The 26,531-nt window shown below is 41.9% G+C and overlaps 1 protein-coding gene across 1 annotated transcript in view; it reads right to left on the bottom strand.

Annotated features, from left to right (window-relative positions):
- Nucleotides 1–26,531, bottom strand: part of LOC147708779 (uncharacterized) — a 566,421-nt gene that overhangs the window by 493,593 nt on the left and 46,297 nt on the right. Inside the window, exons 2-3 of the mRNA XM_086927407.1 lie at nt 25,835–25,954; nt 11,458–11,577 (exon numbers count right to left, since the gene is read on the bottom strand). Of these exons, the coding sequence (XP_086783533.1) occupies nt 11,458–11,577; nt 25,835–25,954 (240 nt within the window). The remainder of the gene's footprint in view (nt 1–11,457; nt 11,578–25,834; nt 25,955–26,531) is intronic.

The following is a 26,531-nucleotide window of genomic DNA, read 5'->3' on the forward strand; positions in this document are numbered from 1 at the left end:
CGGGGGGCGTGTCTCGGCTGGTATGCCCGAAGCGGCGTAGCCGGGGCGCGCCTTTTCCCGCCCCAGAGGGGTTGTCCTAGACACCTACACCGATGGCCACGCCCAGTAAGCATAACGGAGGAGGGTACACGCCCTCCCGAAGAAGAATAAATAGAGCGGGAATCCGAAGAAGCGTCCTCTTGTTCCTGTGCTCGGAAGGCTGCACCCACTCGTCGCTCGTGAGCCCTCGACGGAACCAGGAGCAATTTTGACCCACCCACCAGCCCCTTATGGCAATGTTTGGTTCTGCAATAAAGTTTTGTGCTATGATAGACCCCTTTTTTCCTCCGTGTAGAAGTAAACGAATGTCTAGATGAGGATATGACTTCTGCCCGTAGGATACTGTTTTTCTTGTAGGAGTGAACAGTCTTGATACAATTAGACATGCTGATATTTTCTTCCTTAGTAGGTGAACAAATGTCGTATTTATTTTTGGTCGGGCGGTAAGGTCATGATCGGTGAGCAGTAATTTCAAGGTCCCTAGAGGGGGGCGCCACCCACTATGGATGGGAGCGCCCGGGGGAGGCGGCCATTGGCCCCTCCCACTGGGAGGCGGCACCCACTAAGGATGGGTCGCCTAAGGGGAGACGGCCATAGGCCCCTTCCAGGGGAGGAGGCGGCTATATCCCATCCTACGAATTTCCCGGGGCCCGGTTATCCGCTACGGCGGATATGATAGAGAGTGTGGGGATGGGGGGGGAGTCCACACTGTCCTTCCTACAGATACCTCACACGGGAGCTCGGACGACCTTTAAGATGGCGTCGAGCGGAAAGGGGGGCCCCCCAACCAGACAAGGGAAATTAGAGTTGGCAAGGAGGGTACAGTCCTCTGCGCGGCCGCCACTCACACCGTGAGGGCGAGAGTTTTGGTAGTAGGGATCTGACACCGGTTAAGACCTTGCCGTTGGCCCTTAATGCTAGGATGTACAATTTTAATTTAGAATGTATGCATTTGCAGGATGTTAGACTCGGCTAGGAAACCTTTGTATTAGAGATTTGTTAAGGTTAGCCAAAGAACATGTCTTCATCGAAATGTAATAAATGAAAATTGTACATGGTTATGAAACTTTTATTTAATGTTTTAAATTTTGTTTCATATTTTAATAAATACGGCCGGGAGGGTGACTCCCTCCCGCCTTCCAAAAGTTCAGAAATGCGTCCGACTTCCCATCCTTGGGGATTATGTTGGGAGGAGGGTGACGGACACCCCGGCCATATGCAAGTGGCTGCTTTTTGAGGCATTCTGTTTGTTAGTGGCAGGTCGCAGAGGGAGTGCTGCGAGGGAGGGGCAGGGTGGAGGATAGTGGAGTCAGAAGTACGACGGCCAGGACTAAAGTAAGTAAATAAATAAAAAAAACTACTTACCTTGCGCCGAGTTGGCAATGCACCGAGCGCAAGATAAAGAGTTTGATTTATTTATTTACTTACTTTACTCTTGGCCGTCGCATGTTCTACCCCACTACTCCCCCACCCTGCCCCTCACCTCCCCGCTGCACTCCCTCTGCGAGTCTCCACTGCTGTTTGCTGTGCTTTTTTAGCACAAAATGCGTCCTCTCATCTAAAAAGTGGGGATAAAATGAAGTTGTAATACCCGCATATTTTTTTTTTAATTTTCAAATTACACAAGTCTCACACCCCTACATATCTTTGAACTTTCTTGTTAACTAAATTTTACATATTTTTTACAGCAGAAGATGTGAAAAGTTGTTCAAAATAGCTGCTCCTATTGGTGCAAATGTTGATAAACGTGTATGCTATAATAAACTCCACAAGTAGTAAAGATATAACTAGTTTCCCCGCTAGATGGCCTCAATCCTGTATGTGAAGTAAAATAAAGTTGCTAACTCCAGATACTCCCTGGAGAAAAATACCTAAAAAAATAGCTGAAAAAAGCAGCAGGTAACAGATATCAAAATTAGCTTTATAACAATTAAATTGGGGCAAAAACTGACAGAAGTGGTACCCATGAAAGGATCTCAAAAAAATATTGGATGTAAATTGACGGATCACTGAAAAAATATTGAATACAAAAATATAGGCGAAAAATATATCGAAGTAAAAATATAGAAAGACAAAATATTGAAATCCTATCTACAAACAGGTAAGTTCAAAAATATTGAATCAAAAATATCGAATAAATATATATACTTAATAAAAATATCGAATTTATTAAAATAATTTAAAATTAATGAAATAATATCTATAATTATTAAAACAGACTTAAAAATACTTAAATAACTTTAAAATTATTAAATAATAAATTTAAGTAAAAAAAATAAAAATACAACTTGATTTTGTAACATATATATATATATATATATATATATATCAAGAAATCTTCAGACCTCCACTAAAGCGGCGAAAGAAGAGGCGGACCCCACGATATCCAGGCAGGTTATCTTTATTCACAAGCCTTCAAAATGCAACGTTTCGAGTACTGGCGTACTCACACGATATATAAACATAATATTAATTAAAAATATACAATATTTTTACTGTAGCATAGCAAGGTGGAAAAAATTTACTATTACCACTCCAGCAACTGCAACAGTAGGGTAAACATTGGATAGCGTAGGGGTAAAAATTACTATTCCCACTCCAGAGAGTGCAACAGTAGGGAAAGCGTTGGATAGCGTAGGGGTACAAATTACTATTGCCACTCCAGAGGGTGCAACACTAGGGAAAGTGTTGGATAGCATAGGGGTAAAAATTACTATTCCCACTCCAGAGGGTGCAACAGTAGGGAAAGCCTTGGATAGCGTAGGGGTAAAAATTACTATTCCCACTCCAAAGGGTGCAACAGTAGGGAAAGCGTTGGATAGCGTAGGGGTACAAATTACTATATCCACTCCAGAGGGTGCAACAGTAGGGAAAGCGTTGGATAGCGTAGGGGTAAAAATTACTATTCCCACTCCAGAGGGTGCAACAGTAGGGAAAGTGTTGGATAGCGTAGGGGTAAAAATTACTTACTATTCCCACTCCAGAGGGTGCAACAGTAGGGAAAGCGTTGGATAGCATAGGGGTAAAAATGACTATTCCCACTCCAGAGGGTGCAACAGTAGGGAAAGCGTTGGATAGCGTAGGGGTACAAATTACTATTCCCACTCCAGAGGGTGCAACAGTAGGGAAAGCGTTGGATAGCGTATGGGTAAAAATTACTATTCCCACTCCAAAGGGTGCAACAGTAGGGAAAGCGTTGGATAGCGTAGGGGTAAAAATTACTATTGCCACTCCAGAGGGTGCAACAGTAGGGAAAGTGTTGGATAGCTTAGGGGTAAAAATTACTATTCCCACTAAAGAGGGTGCAACAGTAGGGAAAGCGTTGGATAGCGTAGGGGTAAAAATATCTATTCTCACTCCAGAGAGTGCAACAGTAGGGAAAGCGTTGGATAGCATAGGGGTAAAAATTACTATTCCCACTCCAGAGGGTGCAACAGTAGGGAAAGCGTTGGATAGCGTAGGGGTACAAATTACTATATCCACTCCAGAGGGTGCAACAGTAGGGAAAGCGTTGGATAGCGTAGGGGTAAAAATTACTATTCCCACTCCAGAGGGTGCAACAGTAGGGAAAGTGTTGGATAGCGTAGGGGTAAAAATTACTTACTATTCCCACTCCAGAGGGTGCAACAGTAGGGAAAGCGTTGGATAGCATAGGGGTAAAAATTACTATTCCCACTCCAGAGGGTGCAACAGTAGGGAAAGCGTTGGATAGCGTAGGGGTACAAATTACTATTCCCACTTCAGAGGGTGCAACAGTAGGGAAAGCGTTGGATAGCGTAGGGGTACAAATTACTATTCCCACTCCAGAGGGTGCAACAGTAGGGAAAGCGTTGGATAGCGTAGGGGTAAAAATTACTATTCCCACTCCAAAGGGTGCAACAGTAGGGAAAGCGTTGGATAGCGTAGGGGTAAAAATTACTATTGCCACTCCAGAGGGTGCAACAGTAGGGAAAGTGTTGGATAGCTTAGGGGTAAAAATTGCTATTCCCACTAAAGAGGGTGCAACAGTAGGGAAAGCGTTGGATAGCGTAGGGGTAAAAATATCTATTCTCACTCCAGAGAGTGCAACAGTAGGGAAAGCGTTGGATAGCATAGGGGTAAAAATTACTATTCCCATTCCACAGAGTGCAACAGTAGGGAAAGCATAGGATAGCGTAGGGGTAAAAATTACTATTCCTAGTCTAGTGAGCTTAACAATAGAGAAAGTAAATATTTAATATATTAAAAAAATTAATTAAATATCAATACCAATAAAAAATGCAATAAAAGTAAATACCAATGTAATACAATATAATAATTAATCAATTGAAAAAATATATAAATTATTAAAATTAATTAACTATTAATACAAATTAATTACCAATTTACAATTAATTAATTAAAAAATAAACTTTATTTACCAATTATTCAAAATAAATACCAATAAATAAATAAAAACATTTAATTAATTACAATTAAATAACTTCCTACCCTATTCCCCTATAAACCCACAACCCGCTACGGAAAATAAATTAATTAAATTCACATAATTATCAATTAATCATTAATAAAAATGTATTACCAATTAAGAATTAATTACCAATTAAAAATGAATTAACAATTTTTTCAAAATGAATATCAATATATAATTTAAAATATTTAATTAATTAAAATTAAATTACTTCCCACCCTATTCCCCAATAACCCCACAACCCGCTACAGAAAGTAAATTAATAAAATTCACATAATTATCAATTAATCAATCAATAAAAATTAATTACCAATTAAGAATTAACTAATTACCAATTAAAAAATAATTAATTTATTCAAAATAAATACCAATAAAATAATTAAAATATTTAATTAATTATAATTAAATTACTTCCCACCCTATTCCCCTATAAACCCACAACCCGCTACAGAATTAAATTACACAAAAATTAAATAACATTAAATTCATTACTTAAAATAAATTACAAAAAAATATACACTTTTCACACATATACTAACATACAAAACACTTTAAAAAATTCGATATTATTAAAAATTCGATAATTTTAATAACCTATATTATATATTCGATATTTTGACTTTCTATATTTATAAAAATCGATATTACATTACTTACCTTAAAAACGATATTTTTGATGACTATATTCTGTCCATTCGATATTTTGTCCATTCTATATTTTGAAGTCGGTATTTGTGTAATTCGATATTTTTTACTCAATATTTTGTCTGTATACCAAATTGACTGAGGAGGAGATGTAATTATGACCAATAATTCCGGAGTAATGAGCAGTCTAAATACAGTTTCTTTAAAGACCAAAATATCACGAAAATACCAACTCTGGAGGAACTACTTCAGCCTCCCAAAATGGATTTTATTCTTAATTAACCCACACATTAAAATGAGTACAAGCCCCATTAGGTGGCCACCCCTACTATGCACACCCTTAGCTTTGTACAGAAGTATTCACAGACAGCCCAATCACTCAAGACACCCAACCACCACATTGTAGTCAAGTCTCTACTACTCACACCCTTCGCCTTGAGCAGAATCCTCATGGAGTGCTCGCAGACACCCAAGCCCCATTAGGTGACCGAACCCCAACTAGACATACTGGCCCAGATTTACATAAAGGCACGGAATGCAGAGCAGCAACCAAAAATGTTTCACTGCGTTTCATGACAGGGAGGGTGCAGTAGAGCGCCATATCTACAAAGATGTGGCTCTCTTCTCCCTTCTCCCTAGCGCCAGCGCTGATTTCAACTGCTGTGCACCAAGCAAACACCATATCCCTCGGGTGCATGCCTGAGCCTAACATAGGTTTTGTACAGGAAGAGTAGGCATCCATTAACAAAATATTATGCTTAGGCACACTTCAGAACTTTCCCTACTTTTTATGTGTGCTGCACAGTGCATCACCCATGCCTAGTCGGAAAAGATAGGATAAATACCAACATTTCTCGTCTTAGCGCCTCCCTTTAAATGTTGTTAACTTTTTCCGCTAAACTCTGTCTGCTATTGTTTGTAGATATGGTTTTGCATCAAAAGACATGGGTGGTAGCATGGGAACGTCTATTGACCACCCAGGTAATGCCCCCTCTCAAAAGCAGCACACACACTTGCAGCAATGAAATGAAACACAAAATAGAGAGAAAATACATGTACCAATGAGACGTAAGAAAGGCTTGCTGTATATCTGTTCACTGTACATCTATTAAGGCAGTGCATCACACTGCTTTACGTTACTTTCAGGCTACTTTTCAGCGCAAAACAAGTTTTGCACTGGAAAGTAAATTAGGAAAAAAACAAGACATGACGCTAACCAAGTGCAAAATATTAAAAAATCTATCCCACCCTTTCCTTGTACAAAAAGAAGTCTTCACAGGAAGCCCTTGCCGCCTAACACCCAAGACCCATTAGGCAGCCAATCCCCAAATATGTGTACAGTTTGCCTGTATAGAATACTTGTAATTTTGATTTCGGTCCCTTTCCAAATTTGTATACATGATCATTAGTTTGAGGTACACAGATGACTCATTGCACATGCCCCGTTTGTTGCATACATGAGCATGCAAGTACAACTGATGCATTATCCAGACTGATTTGGGATAATCAAAATGGTTTTTAAAAACCTGTGCTAGAAATGAACCACTGAAACATATGGATTTTGCTCTAGAATTTGATTTACTTGCAGTCTTTACGCTATAATCCATAACATTTTAGTAGGTTTTCTATGTCTATGGTTTCTCCTACAACTCTCAACAAAGATATGCTGGATATGTGCATTCCAGTGCAAAGAAATTGTTTTCATTAGTGGTTTCAAGGACGCGTTTTGGCTGCAAGCCAGCCTTGTTCACAAAGTGCTATGTAATCCTACCACAATATTTAAGAGAATTAATTGGAATCTTGGAAACTACTAGTGGACATAATCTTTCATTTTCAAGTGCAACCAACTCATCAGGATTGGGTTCAGAATGAGGATTTGCCTCTAAGGGCCCCACAAATTTCCCTCCACTCTTCTATTTACCAGCTGAATGCACCCTTGGAGGGTTATGTTATTGAGCTGAATGATATTTGCTAACAGCAATTAGGAGGTCAGAGACTGAATCCTGGCAAAGCCTACTCAGTCTTCCAGCCTGGCAAAATACAATATATTGAATGCCATAATTTGGATAAAAGTAACGTTTTTCATTTAAAGTGCTTAGAAACAGCACAATTGCAATATGAACCGCTATATAAAAATAACACAATGTTATTATTGTGTCCAGTTTATTACATCACACCAATTGGAGCAGTACACCAATCCACCTGACATGGTGGATCCACATATATGCCTTAAACTATTGCTAATAAACTGTGAGAAGGTAAACCCATAAATATGCCTTAACAATTGCTAATTTGTTTGTACATCCACTTAAGGTTTGCCAAAACATTAGCATTATTGTTCACTTCCATGTATTTTAAATGCACTTCCACTTTGCTATGTCGTGTTGTACATTGTACATTTTAGCTAGACTGCCCTAGTAACTGTAGCCTCATTCAGAAGTTAGCATAGCAAAGCTAGGATTACAGAAATCAGTAAAGCCAATCTTTTACTTGCATTCTTCCCATAAGAAAAGCTTGACATCGGCTCATTAGTGCCGACCAGCTTACCCGTCACTCGTTGCTGCGACCTCAGAAGAAAAGAAATTCAAGGAAACTCGTTATGATAACATTAAATTTACATTGTGTCATTATTATTGAAACTTATTCATTTTATTTTTGAAAACATTTCTAAGTGTGGCTTGAGCAGTGCGTCCTCGATTGGCTTCCAATCTTGATTCTGGTTACTCTCCTGTTTCATTAGAGCGGGCTTCAACCGTGCGTACTTGATCGTTTTCCAATCTTGATTGTCGTTGCTCTCCTGTTTCATTCGAGCGGGCTTGACCAGTGCATAATCGATCTGTTTCCAATCTTGATTCTCGTTGCTTGTTTGTTTGAGAAGAACGGGCTTGAGCAGTGCGTACACGATCGGCTTCCAATCTTGATTCTCGTTGCTAGTTCGTTTGAGAATTATGGGCTTGAGCAGTTTGTATTCAAACAGCTTCTAATCTTGCTTCCTGTTGCTCGTCTGTTTCTGAAGCTCGTAATGCCTTTTTCTTTCATGCTTCTGATGTAGATTGACCAATCGATTTCCGTTTGGGGTCATAACTGTTGACGATGCTCGCAAATTCACTGTCTATTTTAGTATTCGAAAGATTATGAGGGCCCTGGGGGGCCGATTTAAAAAAAATCTTTTGACAGAAACCTTCACGGGAGTGTACTCAACAACTTCCCAAAGTTTCATGGTGATCGGATGAATGGTGTAGTAATGCATAAAGGACAAACAGACAGACAGACATACTTTCGTTTTTTTATATATAAAGATTTGTAGATTTCTGTCTGTCATGTGTACCTGCTTCCATTTACTGGAACACTGGAATTACGTTCTTCCCATAAAGCCCTGACTCAGCTTCGGAATTACGAAAGCCAGGATATGTTGCCGGCCTTTCGACCACTTAGCCACACTTCAGTGGAATTCTCTTCCTTTAGATATACGTCTTATGGTGGATCTTTTTGTGTTTCATAAACATTTGAAAGCTTGGCTGTGTCCTCTTCAAGGGTCATTTATCTGCAGAGTTTCCTTTTTTAATTCCAGCGCCAGGATGGCCCCTCAGGGATGATGTGTGCGCTTTATAAATAAAATAAATAAATAAAATAAATAAAGCATGTAAATGTAATACCAAATTGTATGGAAATTAACTTTGCATGCTCCAAGTGCCCAGCGCACGAAAATGTGGTATGTTGAATTGGCATTTTGCCTAAGCTTATTTGATTCTTGCATCTACTTTTGCAATAAATGTGTGTTAGAGATCTGTGCAGTATCCTGTGTCTGATTTCTCTTACACACCAAAGCTTTGGGAACAAATTGTAAGGCCAGAACAATCCGAATGCACAGCTCACATCTATAATTGATTGTAGGAGTACGTCCTATAATGTTTCTAAACAGTGAGCCTAGTTTTAGGAGGTACAGAAGGAGACAGATGACAGAACAGTTGCCCCTGACCAAAGATCCAGAGTTAATATCAACCCAAAAGCAAAGAATCTAGGTGTTCCATCGTATAGCTGTAGATTGAAAAACTATCATTATTGTGAAGTTGCACTATTGACAAAGGAATATCCCAAAAAACAATGGCAGACTGCAACATGTGCAGGTTCAGGGAACCACACTGACCTTCCGAAGTAGCTGAAACTTTTCAAGCCCATTCATTGACACTGCATTGGCTGCCAGTTAAAGCCATGTCCATACTCAAAAACCTATGGATTACGTGTAAAGAATTCTGGGAAAAGATTTAAGGTACCTGATGTGGTCACTTCCTAAATGCACTCCAAAAAGGGTTCACCTCTTTGACCTATTTCCACTTAACAGCAGTATACTTGATCACTCACCAGAGGTCTTTGTGAGTAGTGGGTTCAAGGTTCTGAAACATGCTCAGTGCATCCCTGAGAGTACAACCAAACAGCTGAAAACAGAACTATTCAACAAGTCTTCACCTGACCTGACATCCCTCTTATTAAAGACAACATACAGCTTAATTACAGCAGCACTTTTTCTCTACAGGCCTTCAGCAGGACCTTCAAATGAATTTTCCCCTGGTTAACCAATTCGGAAATTCGAAAATGTTCCAATGGAAGAATTCTGTTTCCCCTACAAGACAGGTAATCCTGACCTAGATAAATCAACAACCTGTGCGTACCAACGTTTGCTAATGCAGAATGAATTGGCAGCAACGATAGAGCATTAGGTTCTATTGTAACTAATATAAATAACTGAATACATTAAAATGAATACAACATGTTATAACGCAAACTTTCACAAAGCATGGCTTTACAAAGCAGTTTTTGCATCGCAACATCCATTGCCAAGCATGATTTTACAACGCGTGCCATCACAACTCAGTTTTAGAAACTGCACTTCCAACGCATTCCATTACAATGCATACCATTACAACGCATAATACTTTTTGGGCAACAGTAGTCTAAGTATTAGTTAGTGTAGGGGTAAAAATTACTATTCCCACTCCGTTGAGTGCAACAGTAGGGTAAGTGTTGGATACTGTAGGGGCAAAAATTACAATTTTTCATTACTTACCTTATAATGCGTTGTAACGGTATGTGTTGTAGTGGCATGCATAGTAATGGCATGTGTTGTAGTGACATGCTTTGTGATGGCTGCCTTATAAAGGCATGCGATGTAAAGGATATTGCTTTGTAAAGGTAGTGCGTTGTAATGACTGCGTTATAATGGTTGTTTCCCTCATTAAAAAGCTGAACTGTCTCCCCAATGGCCTACATAAGAAGAATACATTACTCAGAGGAGAAGTGAGTGATATGTTTTTACAATGCAGAAAGGAATTTCCTAGAAATGTCATGGTATGAAAAAGATATAATACAAAACTAGGAAAATGAAGTCTAAATCTAAAGGCATAAAAACCAGAAACATGCACAAATAATACAACAAATATCTGGAAAATAAAAGACAACAAAACTGCTATCTGCCATTCACTTGGGGTCAACAGAGAACAGTCTGCGAGCTATGACACATGTGTTCTGAGAACATCATGTTATGCAGAAAATGATTGGACATGTTCATTTCAGTTTGCGTGATGTCCCTTACAGATACTGTAATGGCAGCGAAGGCAAAATATGGAGATCAGATCATGGCACAGGACAGCAAGACAGCATATGTGCAGTCTTTTTGCTTAAAAACATCGTACAATTATGTACAAATAAACCAGGCATTGCTCACACATTTTTTAAATGACTTAACCTTTTTTCACCATTTCAGATATGCATCCGTGATACAATATTTAAATCAGGCTATGTTCTCTAGAGCAACCCATGTTTAAAAGAAAGTGTTCATACCAGGACTTCAAAAGCATGTTTTATACAATGAAATTGTACACCAATGTTCACCAAATTTCCGGTGCGCAAACACATGAGATTTTCAAGATGCTGTTCTATATTGGACAGAAACTGGTCAACATTGTATAACTTTACTCCCCCCAGTCTATTTAGCTTTCGCCAGTGTTCGGATACTCTTTGTAAAGTTGATGACACTTTTTACTATTCCTGGGATTTCTATTTTGTAATTTCCCTGATTTTTTGCTACTGTATTATATGATCATCATTGTACACATCTCAGTTGGGCTACCGTTATCCACAGAAATTTGTTGAGCAATTTTTAAATCTATAACCAATGTATTGTTGTGAAATGCTTACAATGCTTAATACAGTACCTTTCCAAAAGTGAGTGTAATATTTCAGTTGCAAGTACATCATAACCAACTAGCATATTACCTGCATGGAAACATACAAGGGTATCATTACATTTTAAACTAGAAACTCACCATTTCCTTCAAGCAAAAAGTTCACAAGAGACAAGGAAGACATCCGCTGCACCTCCAAGTCACTAGACTGCAGTAAAGCATGGTAGGGCTCTAAATATTCTTCAGGCAATGGGGTATTCACTAAATAAAGCGAGGAAGAGGTTAGAAATCATGTCCAATTTCCATCAAAATTCTCAGACCTTATCCTTAGCAAAAGCTTATTGAATGTCTGTTCATAATGACGTTAAATATCAAGATAGCAAACTGTTATATTATAAGCCATAAATCTAATGCAAACACAAACCTTATGTCTCAAAAGCAGCACACACACTTGCAGCAATGAAATTAAACACAAAATAGAGAGAAAATACATGTACCAATGAGACGTAAGAAAAGCTTGCTGTAACACTGTTCACTGTACATCTATTATGAATGCAGTCTCTTCAGCTGCATTACGGTCCGGAGACCCAAATGCACAATGTTTGTGCCTTGAGCAACTCTATCAGTCAGCAACTATTGTAGGAGAGAAAAGCTGTCAGCAGAAGGCCAATGGTTGTTCCTTTCTTGTGTCGTCCCCTGTTTGTAACATCAGGGTAGGGGTAGCGGAGACAAGGGGGAGGGGAACCAGGCACAAAATGGCCTTACTTGCTTTGCCCTCCCCGTTACATAGTACGCCTGGAATCTTGCCATGTGATAATCTTTACCGTCCTCCATTGTCAATATACGGTCCAACGACCTTCCCAAATATTCATAAATAATGTACCTAGTGTCCTGCTACCTATTCGTACCCGCCTTGGCATGTAATATCCCCTGTACAAATCAAATTAGGAAAGAAAACTTGGTGTCCTCTCTCCCAACCACCCTCTTGTCAATGCCTTCCTCCCCACCAAAAGATATTTTAAAACAAAATACCTGGTGACCGGTCATCCTCCCTCACTAACCTCTGTGCCGTCCCTTCCTCCTTATAATCTGAAAGTATGCTGACAAGAGCTCTTGGAGATAGACTTAGAATTCCCTGTCAGAGCGAGTCTGCAGAGACCCAAAGAAGACAGGAGAGCTGCCGGCTGGCAAAAGTAGACCGCCATCTGCATTCTCCTTCTTCCATCACGTCTGTGGAGACCCATAAGAGACATGTGAAGGTGGGAAGGATTACTATCTGCCATTGCACTACTTTTTTCGAGCCTCTGGAGAACATGGCAATGCAGGAAACCCCCAGGGAAGGGAACATTTTAGCCTGGAGATATAAAAGCAGTGACAAAATACTTTTCTGCTTTAAAATCGTTGTTACATTATAGGAGTGAATAGCTGGATTCAGAAAACAGTATTCATGCTAGTAAATGAGAGCAGTACATAACAACAAATTAATAAACCATGACACATGTAACTCATATCTAATATTCAACCAAAAGCTACATTAAATACTGTGGCAGTTAAACACTTGTAAGCACTAGAATCTCTACACTTACAAAGTTTGCAATTGAACGTGCTTTGAAGTTACAATGTGCATAGTTGCTTGGGCTAACATTAATGTTCTTCACTGCATTGTGTACGAAGGATTATTTTCATATATCATGGTTTTTAGTGTTACATCAGTACGTGTAAGTGCCCAGACTTGCAATAATGGGTCGAAGCCACAGTCGAGAGCCACTCATTGCCTGACACTTACGGGACTTCTGCAGTTTGCTCTTACCGCTGCTGGGGCACCACACGGAGTTCGCCAAGCGCGGCACCCGCTCCACGGGCGTGCCGCCGATTCAACCAGCACCGCTGCGGGACTGCGAGGCATTGGACACACCTGCAGCCTCTTCTCGCAGCGGCCACGCCCCCTTGCCTGACGCGAAGATAACCTTCAGCGGCACCCGCTCCGCAGGTGCCACTCATTGCCTGACACTTAAGGGACTTCTGCAGTTTGCTCTTACCGCTGCTGGGGCACCACATGGAGTTCGCCAAGCGCGGCACCCGCTCCACGGGCGTGCCGCCGATTCAACCAGTACCGCTGCAGGACTGCGAGGCATTGGACACACCTGCAGCCTCTTCCCGCAGCGGCCACGCCCACTTGCCTTGGGGGCTACAAAAGCAGTCTACGCACTCCGCGACGCGGGACGCGCGCGGGACGGAGCACGGGGCGAAGCCCGGGCAAAGGGCGGGCCGTTTGAGGCGGTTCGAGGACGGGAGAGACCGGGACTGGGCCACCCCCCTTGCTCTGGCTCAACTGTGAATCTGGCCATCCTTCCTCCAAAGCTTTGATTAAACACCGCTGCAGGATGACCACAAGGGAAACCCGGAGCAAAAGCAACTTGGCGGCAGCGGGAGCTGCTAAAGGTACGCTGGAAAACTATTTTGCTAAGGCCGGCTCACAATTGATTGACGAAATTACGGTCCTAGAGAGGCGTATCTCTCAAGAATTGGATTGGGCAAGGAGATCTTCCATGGGCCCCTTGGCACATGCCAAGTCCCCTGCCAATAGAGACAATCACACACCAATCATTGACAACATCGACCCTAATAACAAGACACCTGGTGTTGTCATTTCTCCTGTGAACCCAGATACATTAAATTCGACTTCATTTAGCATTGGAAAGGACCTTAGTGAATAGGTGGACATGAGCATGTTAAATTTGCCATTGATTCAACCACACCCCACCCCACTAACCGCCACAGTCCTCGTTCCAGAGGTAATCATTGACAAAGGTACAGCCAATAACTCTCTCAAGGGGGCAAGGGAAGGGGCTATTCCCAAAAGGAAAACAGACACCCAAAACAAAGGGAAAAGGAAGACAGAAACGCCCAAATTAAATCCTATCCCCGAAACTAATAGACCTGGCTAAACCACTACAAAAACCAGGCCTACTGATGCAACAGAGATAACATCTTCTGATGTACTGTTTGTAGAGGCAATAGAGCACCCCCTTGATACCTCGAGTGAGGATATTACGCTAGGAGATATAGGCGCTCTCATTAGATCTCTACTAAGTCCTCTAGAAGCACGGTTAATTAAGATGGAAGCTAGGCTAGTATCCATAGACAAATCGACTGTCCAATTAGCTGACAGTCTAAAAGCAGATAGTGGGGGTGGCAGAGGGGGCGCAGAGACAAAGAACAAAAGGGATCTTTTAACAAACGCTGAAAAAGATAATAGGGTAGCCCCTGTGGCACAAAAGGCGAAATCCATTCCTCCCCCAACCACGACAAGTCTACCCAAGGTCAAGGCACACAATCCTAATACTCCCACAAACCAACAACCACCGCACCCCACCCCTCCAGACCAACCCTAACAGCACCAAGGACAATGCACAAGTTCCTAATGACTCACACAAACTAACACCTCCAACAGTTGAGGCACCTAGGAATACCAAAAAGTTTAGACCTGTGCATTTACCTCCGGAGACCAGCCCCTCCACAGTAATTCTAGCAGGGGTACCGGAGTTGAAAACCACCTTCAGAGAATCAACAGCTTCCCTGAAGAATAAGGTGGTCAGCTGGCTATCCATTTACAGACCTTTACCCCAAGGCATAACTAGTGAGGTCCTGATGGTCAGAAGGGTTCCATGGGTAGGCAGCTCAAAGAAAACCATCCATGGGGATTGTGTTCTGATAAATTTTAGAGATCCCAGGACCGCTGCCTATATCTGTGGATGGCACCCGGATGACCAGGAGAGTAACATCAAGTCATTACCCCTTTCTTTCTTCTATCCTCCACTGAATTATGAGGGAGATGCGGAGAGATGGGGCAGTTTCCCAGAGAGGGGGTTGAGTGGGACCACAGTGGGAGAACAAACTTCAACTACCCCAGAATCCAACAGCAAGCGATCTTTACACCAATCTTGGAGGAGGAGGGGTGGGAAATGTATCATGGTTGGGGAGGTGGCTGGGGTGGAAGAAACAGAAAAGAATATCGTCCTAGATTCCACCATCCAACATACATCCCCACATTCAACAGGTACAGCGAACTATAAATGGTGGATTGACAGGTGAGGTCTTATGGCAAGGAGTACCACCATTGCCATAGAGAGGGTCTCGATGGAACCTCCACGCCCTGTAGCCCCATAAATGAAATTAAGACAGCACACAGGCAGAATGGAGAAATTAACCAAATAAGCGAACCAAATAAGACCACCATTAACCACCCTAATAGTTACAGGGAAGTAGGAGAATTACGAGGAGTTATGACCACAGCAACAATGCCCACGGCCAATCCAAACGACCACGCTCCCGCTCCAGTACCATCTGCTAACCACAGGCCGCTCTTCCTGAAAATTCTTTCATGGAATGTGGCAGGCCTGGGAAACAAGTGGAATCAACTGGATTGGATATCATTTATTTACTCTAAAGACATATGTCTTTTCCAAGAAACCTGGGCGAGGGAAGAGCACTCTCCCCTGGGTTTCGCTACATTTTACACTCCGGCGAAATGGGGGGGGTAGGGGACGCCCTTCGGGTGGCCTTGCAGTATGGGTGGCAACTCACTTGGGATGCCAGGCCACGGGACTCCCGCTGACCACAGAAGATATTCTAGCTGTGTAGCTCGATTGGACAAATTCCCGTAGACTCGTCTTGATAAATGTTTACTCTAGACCAGTAAACATGGCACGAGAATCTACCACCATTGAGGAACTTTCAGCTTTCCTCAATGAACTACCCACGGGGATCCCAATCGTGGTGGGAGGGGATTTCAACTCACACTTTGAGCCTCTTGCCGGCCTCCTGGATGGGTCCTCACTAGAAGAGAATGCTAGATGGCTAGTTCCCCCAACGGTAGCTTCCCCACCTAGAGCATGGACCCCACTTGCTCTACAGATTACCGCCCTAACCCTCAAACATGGACTTAGGGCGTGTAATGGCCGTACTAAATCTGACAATCCCAGTAAATATACCTTTAACAGAGCGGGCAGGGAGTCAAGAATAGACTACGTCCTAGTCCAACTGTCCTCGTGGCAGCATATTATTGATTTTAGGGTGCTAGTCAGAACAGATAGTGACCATAACGCCCTGGAATTGGACTATGCTGTCCCTAGCAAGGAGGGTAGGGACCATGCTTTGGTGGCGGTAAATCCAAACCCAACCCTACTTCTCGAGAACAATAGAAAGAGAGTAACGTGGGAAAAATTGGCTACCAGTAGAGACAAACTATCCAGCCTCTACACGAGAATAATTCCTACATTAAAAAAAGTCGGACTCCTCAGCGGGGAACCAAGTTCACGGGAAACCCATAAAACATTGTGGCTGCTACACGAGGCACTTGTTAGTACCTTGTCGATAGATCTCTTTTCCAAGGTTTGTACAAGAGGCGTTGGTTACCACCGTTCCACATGGTACAATGCCACATGTCGCAAGGCAAAGGGGAATCTTCTCTTTTCCATTAAAGAGGGTAAAAGTAGACTAGAGATACATTCTAGAAGACGGGCAAACAAGAAAATGGTCAATAGTGCTAAGATGGAATGGGACCAGAATAAATGGGAGGAACTTTCTAGTTCACTGGCTACTAGGGACTCCCGGAAGTTCTGGCGTATCGTTAACACGGGGTCCGAAGACCTAGCACCAGCAATAGAACCAAATATCGCACCAAGCGTATGGCAGGAACACTTTCAGCCCGTCTATAAAGAGGAAAATGGGGCTAAATGTTTTTCATCCCCATTTGTCACAAATTATTTAGAGGGGGACATCTTTACAGAAAAGGAGGTCAGGGCAGCGACTGCGGGCCTACCACTGGGCAAAGCGCCAGGCCTGGATGGTCTTCCAGGTGATCTCTTTAAACAGGAGCCTGATATATGGGCCCCCTACCTATTAGTACTATTTAATGCAGTTTTGAGGGGCATGGATGTGCCTTGTACTTGGCTGGGAGCAGAGGTTGTTCCTATATTTAAGAAGGGCTCGCCTCTCCTCCCAGCCAATTACAGGCACATCAGCCTCATAGACGTGTCCCAGAAGCTTTTTGGGAGGCTTATATTAGATCGGCACCAGAGCTGGCTGGAGGAATGTGCTATTCTGAGTCCATATCAGGCAGGTTTTAGAAGGGGGATATCTACAACCGACCAAATATTCAGTCTAAATCTAATTTACTGGAGGACTGCACTATTCGAGGGCGGTAGCTTGTACACTGTGTTTGTGGACTTGCGAGCCGCCTTTGATTTGGTCCCAAGACCAAAATTATGGAGAGCCTTGGCAGATATGGGTGTCCCAGTAGAAATCCTATCCATTTTAATTAAATTACACCAGAATAACTTTGCATGTGTCAGGTGTGGCAGGAACGGGGAGCTTACAGACAGATTCCCCGTTGACAGAGGGGTGAGACAGGGCTGTGTGCTTGCACCGACCCTGTTCTGCCTCTTTGTGAACGGGGTAAACGCCCACCTGTCCAGGATTGCATATATTGATGCCCCTAAATTGGATGGCAGCAGGGTCCCCGCTATTATGTTTGCGGATGATACCCTGCTGCTATCGAAATCCCCCATGGGAATCCAAAGGGTACTGGATGGTTTTCTCTAATTCTGCACGGAAAGGGGACTTGAGATCAACGCCCTAAAAACAAAATATATGATCTTAAACCCCACTTCCTCAACACGCCCCAACCCCATGTTTGGCTCAGTCTGCTTAGAGAGGGTCTCTACGTTTGAGTACCTGGGGGTAACTCTAAACGAGAAAATGATCTGGGAAACACACAAGACTAAAGCCAACATGAAACGTGTGCAGTTAGCGGGTGGTATTTCAAGGATGGTTAAGAACTCTATATACCGCCCATTGGGTCCAATCATTCAAATTTATAAAGCATAGGCCCGGGGGGCAGTCACATACGGGGGCGAACTGTGGGGTCACACCACTGCTCAAAAGCTGATGTCCACAGAAAATAAATTTATCAGGCAGATGGTAGCTCTCCCCGCAAGTACGCCGCTGCTTCCTTTGAGACTCGATGTGGACATCAGGCCAATTGCAGATGAATTGGGACTCAAGCCATTAACCTGGCGACGACTCTGGAGCAGCATTGATCTCATGAAATACAGGACTGAGCTTCAGGAGTTTTTAAACATGCCAAACGCTAGTTGTATTCCATGGCTAACCTATACAAAAAGGTCACTTGAGACCCTTGGTTTAACAGAACTCTGGACTGATCCGGCAAAAGCAAGCATTAAGATCTCACGGAAAGAACTATCAAAGGCTTATTACAACCTAAAGCTTACAGCTGCCGTGAATGAGACGCGGGTGGGCTCCCTGACAAATTTATTCACCCAAAACAAAGACTATTATTCTTTTGAATGTGTTTTGGATGGTATGACTCCAGCGCTCGCTAGGAAACTCTTTCTGCAGTGGAGGCATGGTACCCTACCTTTAAGGTCATTTACAAGTTCAGGGTCTTCGCCCCCGACCATTGAGCGCTGCCCGGCATGCGCGCACCCCCAAGAAAATGACTTACATGTGGTATTTTTCTGCGAGCCTTACCAAAAAATCAGGAAATACTGGCTTATCCCTCTCCTCAAAAACATGGGATTTAGAAACTTCTTACCTGCGTAGAGAATCCTGAAGACTGATCTTTCCCCACAGATAGTGTTTGCAATGGCTAAGTACTTAACGGCAATGTGGCACGCACGTTCACGCTTTCTTAAGCTGGACGCGGATTCTTAATTATGTTCTTTTAAATTTTAGATGGTAATTGATTTTAGATAACTCGATTCATATTGTAAAGACCAAATTTTAAAATCATTGTTTTGATGTAATGTATGAATTTTTTCTGATTGAGATGTGTGTATATCTTTTATGATCTTATTGGTCGAAATAATGTACAATGCAACGAAAGAAAAAACTGCAAAGCAGCTGTAGCCTTATTTAAGTTTTTCACATCTTTATAACACGTAAAAGAACCGTGTAGGTGTCATCACACTATACAACAGAACAACAAGCTGGGCTGTGTTAACCTGTTTCATAGAACAAACAAGTAACCACTGGTGGCAAAGAGAGGAAGAAATGAAAGGACATGAAGTGGGTATCCATGTACTTTAAGGAGAGGGTTTAGAGGGTTGAGAAGGAAGATAGAGACAGCAAGAATAATAAGGAGGGGAGCAACAGGATAACTTCTAGTGAGAGTCCTTGAGTACAGGGGATCTATAAGATTAGGTTAAAAGAAAAGACAGCAGTGGAGTGAGACATGAAAACAGGCAAGATATGAAGGGATGATAAGGTGGGGTTAAAGGAGACTGAGGTAGGACGAGGGTAAGCAGGAGTTTAGCAAAGGAAATTAACTTAGATACATTTTAAACAAGTAGCATTTTAATGCTTCATTAAACTGGAGTGGTCTTAAGAGCAGGGGTTCCTTACCCTGTGACTTCTGTGGACGCCCACTTAATCGTTACTGGAATTGAGGACCCCCCACTAAATCATTATTGGAATCCGGGGACCCCCACTGAGTCATTACCGGAAACCAGGGAGCATAGCTTAAATAAATTCTAAGATCTGTACCTCTTAACAAAACGCACAATTACAGAAACAAGTTTTCATCTAACAAATACTAACCCCTGGCCCGACTGTTCTGATATGGCCTTCATGAAGAGTAAGACTCCTGCTGCCAGCTCTGAAGAGTGAGTGATGCGACTTTGCCCACATATCGTAGTACTACTGTGGTATGCAACGCTTCTGGTATGCAGTATTTCAAACTTTATAGGATTTTACAGGTGATCCCTTGACCCACACACCTCTAGTAGCTCTTTTAGGATATGACAGAGATGTCACAATGGCTCACCGGAAACTAGGGACTCTGGGTCTATTACTGGCTTGACGCAGAGTAGCGATGTGCTGGATAATAGACATGGTGTATTGCAATATCCAATCAGGCGCTTACCATGATTTTAAACAGCCCTGTAGTCGTCCACAGGATATACGGGCCCATATCAGGAATACTTAGTGCGTGCGAGAAATTATGAGGATGAGGAGAGGGAGGTGAGTGGTGTAGGTCAGTAGGTACTGAGTGGTAGTCCTGATTGATGGTTTGGATGAGTGCGGTATTGCTTGCACACTCGTCCGCTGCATAGGGCAGTACTGAGTTTTGAGATGGAGGCTCCTGTAATACTATTAGTGTGCTAACTCAGTAGAATAGAGTATGTTGTTCCCCATGGGCAAAAGTGGTAAAAGTATTTTTAGCTGGGATGGTACTATCCATATTTGCAATTGAACGTCGATTGCTGCACAGCATATTCACCTTGATTCAGGGACATGTTTGCTACAAATCTGTACTCATCTATACCTGTCCTAAGTACGTGGTCTGTGCTAAAAAGATTATCCTGCTTTGCCTGATTGTTACTTAAAATGAAGATAAAGTTTAAAAAGTTTCAAAAAACAAATACACAAATGATTAAATATTTTATTTATTTCACAAACAAATGTTATCCATCTACATGTTAATTTCAATGGAGAGGTTGTGACTTTTCTAAACTGAACTGAGGCCACTGATCTAAACTGAAATGAGGCCAGTGATCGTCATACTGTATTATTTTTGAAGGACAACAGCTTAATATTTTAGCCCCATGATGTAAATCCCTTCACATTTACTTAACATTTTGTAGTGTTCAGGTTTACATTTTGCTTGTTTAATTACATACACTTTATCAATCTGTTAATGTTGTGTCATTGTCTAAGCAGTCAGGGGCCTACTGAATAGGAGCTGGGTACCCCTGCAGTCCCTGTGTTATGTTCCTGAGTTAGGCCCATGTAGCAAGGCAGCTTATTCTCCACATTGTCCTAGAAAATAACCTTTCAGCTGTGACTTTTTGTACACATTTGCAGGCACGACAATGTTGGATTAGTTTCTCTGAAACGTATTTGTTTTTACATCCATCTTCCCGCAACATTATCACTATGCCTTAAACATCATGTACTAAGCCTCTTTACGCACTAGGTACAAAGGTTGCCTATCTTCATCCACTAGGCGACAGTGCTATCCACATATCCATAACATCACTTATCTAGCGCGCACATCGCAAAGGCTGGTTGTATTTATAAAAATTAGGCATACCGACAGATTGGTAGAGGAAACACCTCTGCTGACACCAAAGGTCCCTGCATGCTGAGAAATCACTGCGCACCACATTCTGTGAGGGGTGTCCAACGCAAGACCAAGACGGGGTCCTTCACTCTCTCCCATCAGGTAATGGGGTTGGATCGTCCTTAGGGGGGATTCTTGGCTCTACACCTACACACACACTAGGTACACTTAGAGTCGGAGTACCTTAGATTATCATATTTTTCTGAGAACAATAGAGCACGAGTGACTGAGCGAAAGATTCTTTACTGTTTCCGTGATTCCTGAGAAATCAGGGTTGTCATTTTCAGTGGTTGCCAGAAACTGTTTTCTCCCTGTTAGGTTAGAGCGGCTTACAGTGGCACTGTGAGCTATCTGGTCTATAGACCAACATATCCTGCGGGGGTGTCCTAAATCAGTCTTTACACCAGGCCCTTAGTTTATGTTGTCCAAACAATGCGCAGATCCTACGGATTGGTAGGAACTACACGACACCCGGACCGCAGGTTTAAAACCTCAACATCTCAGATCACCTGGCGCAGAGTTCCAGATGGCAGGGCTTTCGCAAGAGAAAGGCTGTTTGACAGCTTTTTAAGGAGTTGAATGTTTTGGAATCCAGTTTCTGCTTATCAATACTACTCAAGTACTTTCTGCTGCAAGAGGTTTTAAAACAGGCTCTTAAAAAGTTCAGATGTTGACTGTGAATACCCATGTAAATAATGAATCCTAACTTAAATTGTATTCTGACTTCTAGAGAAAGCCAGTAAAGTTATTTTAGTAGAGGAGAGATGTGGTCCAACATGTTTGTTCCAGATATCATCCTTGGAAACCTGAGCGGGTGCTACCATTACACAGAGGCAATGGAAAGCTGCTTCACTGTTGAGCAGTGGCTTCATTGATGAGCGGAGTAGCTCCTGGTGTTTCTCCTGGGTCTGCTATGAAAAGACAACCCATTCCCCATTCAATTTTACTGTATTCTGGCAACGCAAGGAAGAAAGCCTGACTTCAGAGAACAGGGTGTAAAAAACAGTGGTTTGTCTTTTTTTCCACCTCTTCTGTTGCAGTCAGGGTTATAGTCTCCTTGAAAACAGTGATTGGTACAAGAACTTTGAGGGGTGAGTTAGTTTTCTATTCATATCAGCATCACGAGTTACAATACTGGCTGCACCTCTCCTCAGCTATTTCCATTGCCACTGAGTAAGGATTAATTCTCTCACTTCACTGAGCTTTACGGGTCAGCCTATAATGATAGGTGATAAGAAGCATTGTGATGGGTGTTCCACTCTGCGGGCACATGTGTATTATAGGCCCACACCACATAAATAACACAAGGATCCAGGCACATTGAAGATATATCCTTGAAGGTTTAATTTAGAAAGAGAAACAGGCTATTCACCCCTCCCAAAGGATTACTAATAGTATTACAAGAACAGCAGCATTTTAAAGCAGGGACAGCATTGGCTTCTAACTTCAGACTCGCTGGTAGTACTTTCCACAGCTTTGCTCAAATGACATCCACAGAATTGCCATCAGACCTGCATTTTATGAAAAAGAATGGGGAAGACCGAGAGGGCAGACACAAATTTCAGCCAGCTAGGAAGAATATGTTTTTTTTTTGTTTTTAGCTGTGTTTAAAGTATGTCAGGCACTCACATTGGATTCAATAGTGTGTCAGTGGACAGGTGATGGAGCAAGGACTCATATAAAAGAGACTTGCTTGGATACAATCCTCTCATATAAACCCGTAACGTAGTATTAATAATGTGTTGTGATACTAATATGCACTATATTACATATTTTTTAGCTAGACAAAGCTTGCATATCTGTTTTACTAACAAGTAACCCTAGTGGAACTTAAAATGGCTGCTTACATGGCGCATGCGTCAACTGCATCTACGCAGAATGAAGTCTTTATTCTTGGGGGGAAAATTCTGCTTCTGCCAAATGCATTTAAAATGCCCCTTTGAAACTCACATGCTAAGCATCTGCTTTGCTGAAATTAAAATGAGCTATATACTAAATGCTAATGCGGGGAGAGTCTTTATAAGTAAATGGCATTAGAGTAGAGATAGGTGGTATACAGTGAAATCATTTTATTTCGAAATTAATATGTTTTCTTTTGACCTCTCTATTAGTTCATATTTGGGCCTCTGATCGATGCTAAAGTCTACACTGAACGTAACACCTCAAGCAGGTGTAATGATGACAAGCCAGACTCAATGATGTCAAATCTTGAAACCCGTCCAGGGCCGTTCTTGGTACATGTCTTGGGAACCTGCTGAACATCCTGAAAAAGTCAATGGACAAATGTAAAATGTGTACATTGTTGTTGATAAAAATTGTGAATATGGGTGGGAAATAAAGCTTGGGAAAACAAATTAATGGGCGGGAACATAAAACAATGAACTAAAGAATATGATTAAAACTTAGCATGCTGTGATGATCATCCCCTTAGCTTGTCCAATCAGAAGTAGGAGTTTTCATAAAGTTTAAACATTTAGGGGTGGTACATGCCATTAGAAAGGTATAATTGAAGTAGTTTAGGTAGAACAGCGCAGTCGCAGTAAGACAGAACGCTGAGAGACCGAGATGCTGTCCGAATGCTGATCGAATATTTGGAGAAGCAGACTTAGATTTTTAAAGCCAAATAATTAGAAGAAGATCACGGAAGAATCGAGGAGGTAATATAATTAGAAGAAGATCGCAGAAGAATCGAGGAGGAAGTTAGAGTCAGAGAGGGGTGAGACACAGGCGTCAAATCCAGAAGAGGTCATCTATACTGTCCTGAATCCTGTCCTGAAGTCCCTCTCACCTAATCTTTCCCAGGGGACTCATTAATCTCTTGGCCAGAGAGCTCTGATTTCCACACCATCCTAGGTAAATATATTTCTATGTATTGTGTCAATGTGCTGCTCTCTCTATCCTCTTTTTCCTGAGGTAGTGTTGTTGTAATAATCTCATTGGGTAAACTGATCTCACTTCCTCGGAGAGATGGAGTTGGTACTGTCATTTGTTTGGCTCATATGATTTTAAGTAGATAAAAAATGTAAACATTTCCAGAGGCTGTGGTAATTTAATAAAAATAGAAGATAAAATAAATCTATGTCATATCACCATCAACTAATTCCAACTAAATAGGTTCATTGACTAAAAGGAAAAGGCTTTTTGATCAGTGAAAAGATTAGTTAGATGAAACAGGTAACTGATAATAATTAAAGCATGTATAAAAAAATAGACCCCCAGCGGCGATAACCAGCCGATATGAGTAAGAGTGTATATGGGCCCAGATCAATATATGGTGTTAGAGTTTTGGAGGTTGGTTACCCGCTGGATCACAGGAGCCACTGCAAGGGATGTCTGACATCCTGACTTGAGTTTATATACTAACCCTGAATGCCCAATACTGGGCATGTCTGACTGAGAACATAAGGGCGGGAGCCAGAGTTACAGCAAATTTGCCAGGCCCAACCTCCATTGTTCTCAACAGCCCTGGGAGGCCTGAGGGTAGCAATGGCGCTATATAAATTTAATTTTCATTTCATTTCATTGCAACAGTGAAACCGTGAATGAGAAGTCTAAGAAGGTCAAAATGTTTTTGGCTTGAGGAAGCTGATAATTGTGGGTTTTCAATACTTTTTTTCCATTCTGGCTTATTTATAGTTCCCAATTCAGACAATTGTCAAAGGTTTTTTTAACAAGCCCCTTGCGCCACCTGTGTGCCACTTTTTCCCTACAAAAAGTGAAGCACTGGCAGGGAAGGAGCTTGTAAATAAGCCCCAACGTTTTTACTGATGTGGGTGGTGTATGTGGGAAGATTCAAGAAGAAAAGGGGGCACATTAAGCAACCAGGGAAATCGCAGTTTAGCAACTGGGACTGCTCCCATTGCCATAATCTCAGTACTAAACTTCAGAGAGGGAAAGGTGACAGGCAGGCACAGTTAGGGTTCTTGCCTATTTTGCAGAACTCCAAATATCACTGTCCAGGTTTGTGCTCTAAAAATACCTACAGAAGCACACCTCTTTCCAACAGAAGTGCACTCACTATAGTTAAAAGGAATTTTGCACTTTCAGAATTATTTTTCTGCTATTACAGATATAAAGGCTAAATATTAAACTGTCTTTTCCCACAGAAATGCTGAACTTCACAGTGAGGAACATTCACCTCACAGGCATCCCACATCAGTAGGGAGAATCCTGTAAAACCTCTTCTGAAAACATTTAGTGTCACCCCGTCCTCTCTTAGCTCCCAACCCAGGTTGGCTCTCCGTCAGTTGGACAGTCAACCCTAGCACAAGTGAGGTGATTCGTCCGAGCAACAAAATCCCATTTACATCAGGAAAAGAGCAACAGATAATAAAAGCGTCACTGATTAGTCTAAGAAGAGCACATACTCACAGTGCTGACTGACATGCAAATAGTACAAGGCGGCCGACTGCTGTAGATCAGGAAGTTCTGAAAATGATAGGGTCCGTAGGGCTTCCAGGGATTCATTGCTAAGTGGTGACTCTTCGAAATCTGTGTGATGCAACAGAACATGGAACAATTACTAGTGCACGTAAGAAGAGCTTAATGCATTGCAAAATACGGATTATTCTTCAGAGTGATGCCCAAAGGGCAATATGCACACCTAGCAATCATCACCAATAGGTATTCAGAGGATTTACAAAGCAATCACACTTCCAACTAAATTAAAAAAAACATGTTTGTTTGGAGGTTAGGCACGAAACAAGACTAATGATGAAGAAGTATGGCACCAGAAAAAACAGCAAAACAATTGGGACTAAACCACAATAGCATCACTGCAGATATCAAGAGCTCTATTATTTTTTGCTGGTTGTATCCCAGTTAAAGTTTAAGTTTGGTCTGGTGTCTCAACTCTCATTTTGTTTCATTCAGTCACTGTTTTTTTTCTTCTAATCCACCAAAGCTTTAATTCCACGAATAGCGGAATTGGCCCAATTAAAGAAACTAATCTCAGTGTATGCTAATTTCATCAGGCATCACTCGTTAATAAATATCTTAACAAACTTAATTCTCTGCACACACTTTACAAAAGGCCAGTATACCGGATGTCTGCATGTAAATGATTTCA

The sequence above is a fragment of the Lissotriton vulgaris genome, chromosome 6 (assembly GCF_964263255.1).
Source record: "Lissotriton vulgaris chromosome 6, aLisVul1.2, whole genome shotgun sequence".
Lineage (NCBI taxonomy): Eukaryota > Metazoa > Chordata > Amphibia > Caudata > Salamandridae > Lissotriton > Lissotriton vulgaris.